The 11621-nt window shown below is 43.0% G+C and overlaps 1 protein-coding gene across 1 annotated transcript in view; it reads right to left on the minus strand.

Annotated features, from left to right (window-relative positions):
- LOC111139345 (adhesion G protein-coupled receptor G4) overlaps positions 1–11621 on the minus strand; it is an 84939-nt gene that overhangs the window by 50237 nt on the left and 23081 nt on the right. Inside the window, 7 exon segments of the mRNA XM_022491611.1 lie at positions 1237–1355; positions 2826–2958; positions 4573–4736; positions 6882–6942; positions 8592–8623; positions 9633–9697; positions 11346–11440. Coding sequence (XP_022347319.1) covers positions 1237–1355; positions 2826–2958; positions 4573–4736; positions 6882–6942; positions 8592–8623; positions 9633–9697; positions 11346–11440 — 669 coding nt within the window.

An 11621-nucleotide genomic window follows, 5' to 3' on the forward strand; every position in this document is an offset into this window, starting at 1 on the left:
GTGTGTGTGTGTGCGTGTGTATGTGTGTGAATTTCCTAATAGAGACATGAAATGTCTCTGTGGATATTTATTGAATGGCTGGGGTCAGCAGTGGGAAGATGTTTCACTGTATTTCCTTTTTGGTTTTGCACTACATAAAGAATTACCTATTAAAACTGTTTTTAAAAAATATTTTATTTAGGGGTGCCTGGATGGCTCAGTGGGTTAAGCCTCAGCCTTCGGCTCAGGTCATGATCTCAGGGTCCTGGGATCGAGCCCCACATCAGGCTCCCTGCTCAGCGGTGAGCCTTCTTCCCCCTCTCAATCTCTGCCTGCCTCTCTGCCTACTTGTGATCTCTGTCAAATAAATAAATAAAATCTTTTTAAAAATTTTATTTATTTATTATTTATTTATTTATTTGAGAGAGAGTGGGAGCAGGAAAGTGACGGAGGGAGAGGGAGGGAACCTCCAGCAGACTCTGAGCTGAGCACAGAGCCAGAAGCGGGGCTGGATCCCACAACTCTGAGATCATGACCTGAGCTAAAACCAAGAGACAGACACTTAACTGACCGAGCCACGCAGGTGCCCCAAAATTGTTTTTTGTAAATATTTATTTATTTATTATTTGAAATAGAGAGAGAGTGTGTGTGGGAGTGAGCAGGGGGAGGGGCAGAGGGAGAGGCAGAGAGAGAGTCTTAAGCAGATTCCCCCATGAGCGCGGAGCTGAACTTGGGCTTGATCCCATGACTCTGAGATCATGACCTCAGCCAAAACCAAGAGTCAGACTTTTAACTGAGTCCCCCAGAGGTCCCCCTGTTAAAACTGTTTTAAGATGAAAAATAGTGGGGCACCTGGGTGGTGGCTCAGTTGTTAAGCATCTTGCCTTCAGCTCAGGTCATGACCACAAGGTCCTGGGATCGAGCTCTGGGTTGGGATCCCTGCTCAATGGGGAGCTTGCTTCTCCCTCTTCCTCTGCCCCTCAACCTGCTCATTCTCTCTCTTTAGAATAAATAAATAAAATCTTTAAAAAAAATTATAAAATAAAAGCACTAGAAAGCAAAAAACACTGACAGTCCCACCTTAGCATGCCCTACTCCCACCTCCACCAACATTAACTTCCTAGTTTCTGAAATTGGATCGTTGTAAGGTAGATTTTCCTACATGAGGCTCGCCTGTACCCTTTCATCTCAGGTCAAGTAGACCAACTAAGCAAGGTTCCATTATGTCATTAATGTGTACAGAACAGTCTTACTTACCATCACTGATAGTAATGTTAGCAAGATCCACAATCTTATCAGGAAGTCCTTGAAGCAGTTTGCATTGTTTCAACTTTGGCTTTTCCCACTGAGATTTGCCAGTATGGATACTGATTGAGCTGAAAAAGAGAGGAGGGAGGGAGGGACAAAAAGCTTTCTCATTGGAAGATGAGGCCAGAAAAGTCTTAGAGCAAACAAAGGAACACAATGTAGCCGGGGCATGCCTCTCTCTACCCACTCCCAGCCTCTGGGCTCAGATAGCAAAGGTGGGAGCCCTGTGGAAGAACACTTTGCACTTGGGGAACAAGGGAATGGAGGGTTCCAATGCAGGAGGTGTAAAAAGGCAAGAGAGTATGAGATGAAGTCTGGCAATGTTCAGCGGAGCAAGAGTCAAGGAGGAGATGTTGGCCCTTGGACATGGCTGCTTACCCTCACTTTCCCTTCTTATCCCCATTTTAAGAGGAAATTCCTGATGGAATTTGGTCCCTAGCTCTGTACATCATTTCCTGAAGGCAGTGAGCATAGCACCCTCTGCAGCTCATCGGCCTTCAACATCCATCCTCCCCTATGCCTCATCCAACTCAGTCTAGTGCATTTCATGATGAGCGAGCACATTTACTGAGCACCCCGGACGTGCCAGGATGACTGACACGAGGTGCAGACAAATAGGGCAGGGTCCGGGAGAAAGGCCCCTCCCACCCCGAAATAGAGCAGATAACACAGGTAGAGAATGAGACACAGGGAGGTACCCACTGGGGTCCACAAGAGCAAAAGGCCGTTTTTGGCTGGCATGCTTGGTAAACAGAACGCCTGTGGGCCTTGAGCTCCGTATTTAAGGGTTTGGACTTCATACTTGAGGCAATGTGGAACCAGAGTGGGGGAAGGCAAGGAGACTGCTCTAAGAGCAGATGAGGGATGATAGCAAGGGTCTGCACCAGCGTCATGTGGTAGGGATGGAAAGGTACATACGAGCTCTGACTGTGATCACAAAACCAGCATGATTTGCTGACTGATTAGATGTACGAAGAGAGTAGGACCCAGTCCAAGATATTGCCTTCCAGCAGAGAGCTTTTAAGCCTCTGTCAAAACCTGCTGTCCTTCTGGTCTGCCTACTTAAGGTAATGGCATAAACCATTAACAGCAGAGAGTCAGAGAAGAGGGACTGATGATTTAAAGAAGGAAAATGATAAGGCAACAATAGAAGGGTGATTTAGTAAATTATTATGGCCCATCAACGAGGTAGCTTCTGAGGCAATTTTTCGAAATGGTCATTAAGAAGAAGAACATAAAACATGGAAAAATGTTTGATCAACTATTGAGTGAAAAGGTAAATCACATTATTGAGACGAGGACAGTGATTTCCACTACATAAAACTACATAAAACTTAAAGGCACACAGGAAACAGGGAGATGAAAAAAATACGCCAACCTAAAACCAGTGGTTGGGGGGATTATGGGTGACTTTTTCTCTTTTGTCTCCTTGAACATCTTTTCAGAATGCTCTCATGTTGCCTGTGCATGCTTAAGTAGGTCCAAAGGGTGAGAGAAGGACAGGGTAGAGGGGCAATAACAACTTGGCCAATACGTACCAGATTCTAGTAGCGTTGCCATGCCTGTTTTTTATGCATCTAGTTTGGGCTGTCTCAGTAGGGTTGGTTAAGAGCCAGTTATAGGTCCCTTTGTATTTAGAGACTGTTTCCTGGGCTTCGCACCTTCCTGGCTCTATGGAGAAAATGTATGCATTTGAAGGGGCATAAGTCACTTACAAGGGTCATGAGCATCCATTATGACCCATCATTATTTCCCGACACGTAAACACTAGCCAATAAAAGAGGAAACTTTTTCTACCAGGCCATTTAAATCAGGCTTCACTGAAAGTACATGAAATACTGTCTTTTTTTTTTTTTAAGTAAGCTTCCTGGAAAAAACTCACACTTAGTCCGTTTCATTAAAACCATAAGCTGACAGGACTGTTTTTTTGGTCTCAGTTTTTAAAAATGTTACATCTGCCTTGAAAAAAGGTCAAGCCACACACACAAAAGTTCAGATGTCCTCACCTGCCAGCTGCCCTCCTTCTGAGACTCCCCCATGGTCAATGAAAGGAAACCAAAGGCTGACTTCTCCTTCTGGATGGTTCCTCCCTTCCTAATGGACTCTGGGGTGGATTTGGTTTTAGTAAACTCAAAGCGTCTGCCATCGCCAGTATTAGACACAGGAGCTCTGCTCTGTTGGTGGTGCCAAGGGCAAGGTTTTGTTGCCAAGTGTGGTCACATTAAGGGAGAAGTGACCTGGGCTAAGTGTGTGTGATAAGTCCCCAGGTTCTACTGACCACGTACTGGGTCTGTGACCCTGATTCCGGAAATCTTTCCTTCATGTGTTGATACAGTGGCCTGGAGGAGTGGAGAGCCAGGAGAATCCCAGCTTCCTCTGAAGGCAGCCATCAGTGCCATTTGCACGGTGGGCTCTCCCTGTGGCTTCTACACTTCTCTGCCTCCCATCTCACTGTTGCTAGCAATCACAGCCTGCCTCTGCTACCTGATCACTTTGTTGCCAAGGACCGTGTGTTCTAATTGCCTCTGCATGTCATCTGGCTTAGCCCGATGTTTTTACCGAAGTCCACTGGCAGCCACGGCAAGGGGATGGAGTGATCCAATAGCCTTTCTCTTTACCATTAAAGGAAAGAGATGCCCGTGAGAGAAATTCTGGACTGTACCCAGATCATTTTCTCAGATGACTGGCCTGGCTATATCAATCCATAAATCAGTAAGCCTCTATCGGGCAATTATGGTGTAGAATGAGGAACTCCCCAGGCCTCTGGGTATTTATGCAAGAGGGACAGTCCTCCCACTCCGCTGATGCCCTGGCCACTGCTGATACCCAGAGCGGACCGATGGTCTCCAGGAACCCCTCTGTGTTTTTCACAAGCTCTAACAGGTGGAAAGGGCAAGTGAGCACTGAGGATGTGGAAAGGAACATGAAGACACCTCCTCTCCCCCCAGATCTCAGGATGTCTTACTGCACATGCGTTATGAGTTCTCTAAAAAGGGGAGTGAATGGGGCGCCTGGGTGGCTCAGTCGTTAAGCCTCTGCCTTCGGCTCATGTCATGATCCCAGGATCCTGGGATCGAGCCAGGATCCTGGGATCGAACCCCGTATTAGGCTCCCTGCTCAGCGGGAAGCCTGCTATTCCCTCTCCCCCTCCCCGCCGCTTGTGTTTCCTCTCTCGCTGTGTCTCTCTCTGTCAAATACATAAATAAAATCTTTAAAAATAAAATAAAATAAAAATAAATACAAAGGGGGACTGAATGTGTATGGAATACCCCTGCCCCCAATTACCTAGTTTTTTCACCGCAACGTGTTCAGATTTTACTAATAACGTCAGTTGACCCTTGGTGAAGTTTCCATGGGTGAGGTTGCCGTGTATTTTACTTTTGATTCTGTTAATCAGTTCGGAGGCTGCTAAGGAAGAGCTGGCCTTCAGGATGGTCTGACAAAGATAGCTAAAAAGCAGAGCAAGAAAGAACGATGTTGCATTTATGTCAACAAAGTGCAACCTGCACACGGTGTTGAAATTCCACACACATGATTTAACTGGGAGTCTATCAATATCAAACATTTTACATCTATCAACAGGCAAATCTTAAGATATGATGGAAGACAGCATGTTGAAATCTGATAAATTTTCTCATATGCAGAACAAACAACTCATAACCCATTTTCTCTCTCTCTTTTTTTAAGATTTTACTTATTTATTTGACAGACAGAGACACAGCAAGGGAAGGGACACAAGCAGAGGAGTGGGAGAGGGAGAAGCAGGCTTCCTGCCGAGCAGGAACCCTGGGATCATGACCTGAGCCAAAGGCAGACACCCAACGACTAAGCCACGCAGACACCCCTCAAAACCCATTTTCAAAAGAACAGTCAGCAACAGTTGCATTATATTAAAATCAATGAAGGGTGCCTGAGTGGCTCAGTGGATTAAGCGGTTAAGCATCTGACTCTTGGTTTTGGCTCTGGTCATTGATTTTAGGGTCACAGGATTAATCCCTGAGTCTGTCCGCACTCAGTGGGGAGTCTGCTCAATCCCTCTGCCCCTCCCCCCTCAAATAAATAAATAAATCTTTAAAAAATGAAATAAACAAAACAAAACAAAATAAAATAAAATGAACCAGCCATGCGTTCTCTAGGAGCTTGTACTAATTAATAGAGAAGATGGAGTACTCAGGATTTATTACTTCGAAGAAAACCTTTTATCCTCTGGTCTCCAATTTATCCATCATTAGTGCAAGAAGGCAAATGGCACATGTTCAATTAGTCTCTAAAGATGTGTTCTGCAGAAGGCCTATTTCTATAATAGAATAATAATGGAGATAATGGTGGTGATAGTAGCTAACATTTGTAGCACTCTCGCTCCTTGTATTTTGACTAATTTTACCTTCACAACAGCCTCATAAGTAGAGCTATTACAGTCCCCATTCCACAGATGAGGGAGCTGAGACTTAGCCAAGGTCACAAATACCTAGTATATCCCTAGAATATTCTGTCCACTAAAATATACGTTCCAAAAGAATGGCTGTTCTTGACCTCAACGGCTGGAGCGATGTCCTCAGACATTCCGGTCCGCTCATTACAGAGCATCTTTAAGCTTAGGGGCGCCTGGATGGTTGGTTGGTTCAGTTGGTTAAGCGGCTGACTGGCTCAGCTCACGATCCTGGAATCAAGCCCCAGGTCCCGCTCCCCGCTGAGTGGAAAGTCTGCTTTTCCCACTCCCTCTGTCCCTCTTCCCCTGCTCGTGTCCTCTTTCTCTCTCAAATAAACAAAATCTTAAAAAAAAAAAAAGAGTCACAAGCTTACCTAGATTTTTTTCTCCATTTCTATTTGCCAGTACGTCTTTTTGAAGCACGCATTTCCTAGGTTTCATACAGCTGTTGAAAGTTAGATGTGCCTGTGCTAACTCAAAATTTCTTTGTCCAACCCAAGCCACGCCTCCCCCTCCATTGATCCACAGTAAGCAGGGTCCCTGCTCATCCTGCCCTTCCGTGAGGTGCCCGTCTTTTCCCAGCTCTCATTTTGCCACTCTTAAGAGGACTCCTTTTTTTAACCTCTCCCTTTGCTGCAACAGACTCTCTGCTCTTAGCACCCTGAACTTGTCAGTGACCTTCCCGTGAGCCTCTCTGAATTGCATCAGGCAGGGCAGCAATAGCCAGTGTTCCGGAAGGAGCCGGACCACGCGTCTAAACAGAACCAAGGATGCTTTCCATGTTGTTTTCCACTTCCCTGCTCAGTATTTCCAGTATTTTTTTTGACGACAACAAACACTTTATTTCCCATCCCCAAATTATGGCCACTTTGGACCCCATTTTCTCTTCACTACAAAGAGGCAGAAGGCAGGCTGTTAGGCTGCACCATGACCAACCGAAACAACTTATTTCATGAAGGCAAGAGCCCAATTACAGCATCTGTAAAATAATCACCAGGTACTTTGATTTCCTTCTGACAGCTCTGACCAACACAGCATCTGTAAAATAATCACCAGGTACTTTGATTTCCTTCTGACAGCTCTGACCAACAGGCTGCAAATACAGAATTAAATGGAAAGAAAATCAGAACTAAATGTACCAGCTATGAATAAACTCAGCTCTTACCTGGATGGTACATGGGAAATTGTAGCCATTCCTTGCCCTTCTCTCTGTTCCAAAATAATGCAAAACAAAAGTACATCATCACTGAAATCTTGAAACAAACATCACATTTGAGTATAGGGCTTATTGTCAACAACGGCAATCACAATTATGCTTTACATTTACGTAACTCATTTTTGTCATTTGCAAATCAGAATCAGAAAAGTCAAGCATCTAGTCCTCACCTCACCCCTGTAGTGTGGGCAATGCAGGGATTATCACCCCCTTTCCTAGATGGGGAAGCTAAGTCTCAGAGAAGTTCAATGATCTGCCCAGTATCACACAGCTGATGAGTCAGAACTGAGAGCAGTCTGAGCCTTCTGGATCTGTACCCTAACATGGTGATGACAAGGAAACATTATCGAGCATTTACTTATCATTCCATTCCATCTTTCCAATAGCCCTATGAGGAATGGTAATATTGTCATCCCCATCCCCATTTCCTCAGATGAGGAAACTGAGGCACAGAGAGTTTAATTAGGTTGCCCAATGTCTCCCAGTCAGGAAGTGGAAGAACAGGGGTTCCAATGCAGGCAGCCTGATTCTGGGGACCACATTGTCACCAAAAGGCTTTTGACACCTATTATTTGAGAGGAATTTTACTTAGGTCATGTAATCTATCATTTATTAAATTAAGAAATTAAGACTCAGGGACGTCTGGGTGGCTCAGTGGGTTAAAGCCTCTGCCTTCGGCTCAGGTCATGATCCCAGAGTCCTGGGATCAAGCCCCACATCGGGCTCTCTGCTCAGTGGGGAGCCTGCTTCCCCACCTCTCTCTCCCTGCCTGCCTCTCTGCCTACTTGTGATCTCTGTCCGTCTTAAAAAAAAAAAAAGAAATTCAGACTCAGCTCTTTCCAGAAAGCATTTTAAATCATGGTAGATAATTTGGAAGAAACTGTAGTCTTGATTGTACTTTGTAGAATCAAAATATTTCCCTCGTATTTAAATACATTACAAGGTCTGTGCTTGCTGATCCTTTCAGAGTCTAACATGGTAAAGCTTGGAGGCACTGGAATAAGGACTGAGTATTGGGGCAAGGATGGTGGGAGATGGTTTGGTCACACCCTGATTTCAAATCTATAGAGATAAAGAGGGGATTGATTATATGAATGCCAGTCTTGCAAAAATTGTGTCATTCTTGGAAGAACTGGGCTTCTTTCCAAGAAGTCCACAACCAAGACATTTCATTTGCCATTGACAATACCCAAGTCATTTCACACTCCCATAGCCCACAAAATGTGCCTCCAAAAGTCCCCGCAGGGACCTCAGAAAAATCAGAGGATGGTTTTCCTACTGTGTTCTTGTGCAGATGCCAAAGAAGGTAATGTAAGTTGACCCTCGATGACCACAGTTCAGCTTGGCCTGGTGTCCACTTAGGTAGGAGCACTATTTTACTCACATCTACTCAGGTATTAGAAGAGTCACAAGTATGGGCACCTGGGTGGCTCAGTGGGTTAAGCCGCTGCCTTCAGCTCAGGTCATGATCTCAGGGTCCTGGGATCGAGTCCCGCATTGGGCTCTCTGCTCAGCAGGGAGCCTGCTTCCCTCTCTCTCTCTCTCTGCCTGCCTCTCCGTCTACTTGTGATCTCTCTCTGTCAAATAAATAAATAAAATCTTTTAAAAAAAAAAAGAGTCACAAGTAGATTCATTCTGAAAAATTACTTACTACAGTTTGGTCCATGGTTATTTCTCCTTCAGAAGTGTCTCTGTACCAAAAGCAAAAAAAATTTATATATATGAAATATGGTGCCCACTACAGTAGGACAAAAGCTCAGAAGAAAGACAACTGTGAGGCAGAACAGTGGAATTCCCCAGGTTGGATTTCAAATACTAGGGCTCTAAGGAGACACTTCAGAAGCCTGGTCATTATCTATGTACCCAAATAGTGGTAAGTCATCGAGTAACCCCGCTTCCAGGAATCTATCCCATAATAGTACAGCAAGAGTGCATACAAACATATGGATAAGGGTGGAAATAATGGAAAGGTCCATCACTAGGTAATTGGTAAACACACCATGGCACACCCATGCAAAAGAATTCTATGTGGTCATTAAAATGAATAAGCTAAATCCATACGTATTGGCCTGAAAAGATATACATGGTGTATTTTCGAGGCATAAACCAGAGTTCTTTGAGAGGGTGGGGGAAAGCATGTATTTTCTTTGTCTTCCGCTCCTTGATACTACTCAATGCCGGCCCTTGGCAATGCAATCACCGCTCCAACTTTGTGTCCTAGCCGAGTCTTAGACTAGTCTGTGTTCCTCACTTTAAACATTTCAAGTTCCCTTTGGAATTTCTAACTCTTGAAAGTGCATTATTGGAAAATAAAGGGTCTTCACCACTGGCCGTCCCTCGCCTTACATAATTTTAAGGAAGGATTTTTTCCCCCCAAAATCACAGAATCATAGCATTTTAAAGCTAAGAGGGGCATTAAAGGTAATTGAATCCAATTCAACCGTTTCCCCGATTTATTTCCTTCTGTTTTGTTCTCCCATTGGCTTTACACCCTACAATGATGATAGAATTTCTTCCTTATTCCAAAGAGAAGCTACACTCAGAAGGGAAGAGGCAACTTAAAATGCAGTCCCTAAATCTCAGACAGGAAAAAAAAAGAAAAGAAAAGAAAAAAGAAAAGAAAAGAAATCCCCCCTGGATAGGAACATACCCAGAATCCCTCAAACCGCCTTCGACCCACAATAAATGACCCTCACATACCTGGTTTTGGTTTGAATAGCCAGATTAGCAAGAGCAAATTCACTGTCCTGAAATATAGAATTCAACTGTAAAAGATAAAACATATCAGGTTTAGTATTCTCACTCCTCTATCTTAATCCAGGAAATTTACCAGAGACAATGTCATCATTAAGCTGCATTTATTATTTGGGTTGGTTTAACATTTCCATCTGCTTCACTCAGTTTTTCTATTTGGGGGCTGAATTGTGTCCCCCCCCCCCCAAATTCGTATATTGAAGTCCGAACGCCCTAATGACTATATTGGGAAGTAGGGCCTTTAAAGGAGGAAATTGATGCTAAATATGGTCAAAAAGGTGGAACCCTAATTTGATAGGACTGGTGTTCCTATAAGAAGAGAAGGAGACCCCAGATATCTCTCTCTCTCTCTGGTGTGTGTGTGTGTGTGTGTGTGTGTGTGTGTGTGTGTGTGTGTGTGAAGACCCAGAGAGAAGATGATCCATCTGCAAGCCAAGGAGAGAGTCCTCAGGAGAAACCAATGCCTTGATCTTAGACTTCCAGCCTCTAAAACCGTAAGAAAAGAAATGTCTGTTGTTCATGTCCCCCAGTGCATCCTATTTTGTTACGGTGGACCTAGTGAACAAATATACCCCCCAACTTTCCAGTGCTTATAATCATGTCATATGTACTTGCAAAGAAATGGTGATGGACCAAGAGAGGAAACAGACATGATCTTTTACTGTTGGTGGGGTGCAAATTGGTACCACCTGTCTGGGAGGCCACTTAGCTCTAGTTACTAAAATGTGAAATGATCATGTCATTTGATCCAACAATTCCAGTTCTGGGAATTTATCCTCTAGAAAAACTCAAGTGTCCCCAAAATTTATTGCAAGGGCATTACTGTCAGCATTGTTTCTAAATAGGGAAAAAAAATAAAAGCAACCTAAATGTTCACCAATGAATGTCTGTATTTAAAAATATATATATATTACTTTATAACCATCTAGTGAAATCCTTGGTATCTTTAAAGTATATGAGGTAGATCCATACTGTGGCATGAATATGCTCAAAGATATATGGTTACGTGAGAAAAAGCAAGCTGCAGAACAGTATAATGGTATGAGTCCAGTTATTTTTGTCAAAGAACATACTTGCATCAGTGTTATCACAGGTAGGAAAAATCTGAACAAATATACCTCAGACTTTTAAGAGGAGTCAATACAGGGAGAAGACATTTACTTTCTGAGTCTCAGATTTCAGGGTCTGAACTTTTTTACAGAGGGTATGTACTACTCTTATAATCAGAAAAATGTGAGGATAAATAAAACATTTCTTGTGTAGGAGAGAAAACGGTTAAAATGCAAAAAATGAACATATGTAAATATAATAGCATAGACTGTGTTATCTCTGCTCTCCTACTTTTCTCCAAATAGGAAAAATTTGGCAAAGGCCCAGAATTTGTGTCAGTGGAGGGAAATGTACAGTTCTAAACAAATTAAAATAATAACATCCCATAAAAGCTTTCAGCATTGGCGCTATGAAAGAGAGACCACATACATCTTTATGGTGTTACTCACAGAGTGGATAAATTTGCAGCAGAAAAAATCAAAACCAATTAGGTGTGAAATGTATTATGGGTAGAAAAAAAGTAAAGCCTAGTTTTCATCTGCTCAGTCCCTGATATAGATATATTCACATATTTTATATGTACCATAAATATTTAAAAGATTATTTTACCCAATTTTCTGCAAATTCATTTACAACACTGGTAATAGGGATCCTTGGCTCTTCATCAAACACAGAGAAGCTCATTTCAATATTGTAGAAGGAAACTGTAATTAAAAATGAGATAAATTTCATTCACTTAGTTCAAGAAATTTAACTTCCATAAATCTGGTGAAAATTGCTTGTCATTTTAAAGAGACTAACAATGAAATCTCATTCCTAAATTTTGCTTAATTTAACTCCAAGGTCAAGAACCAGCACTTTGGGCTCCATATCCAAAAGCAAAAC

Source organism: Enhydra lutris, unplaced genomic scaffold (assembly GCF_002288905.1).
Source record: "Enhydra lutris kenyoni isolate GAN:26980312 unplaced genomic scaffold, ASM228890v2 scaffoldscaffold101, whole genome shotgun sequence".
NCBI lineage: Eukaryota > Metazoa > Chordata > Mammalia > Carnivora > Mustelidae > Enhydra > Enhydra lutris.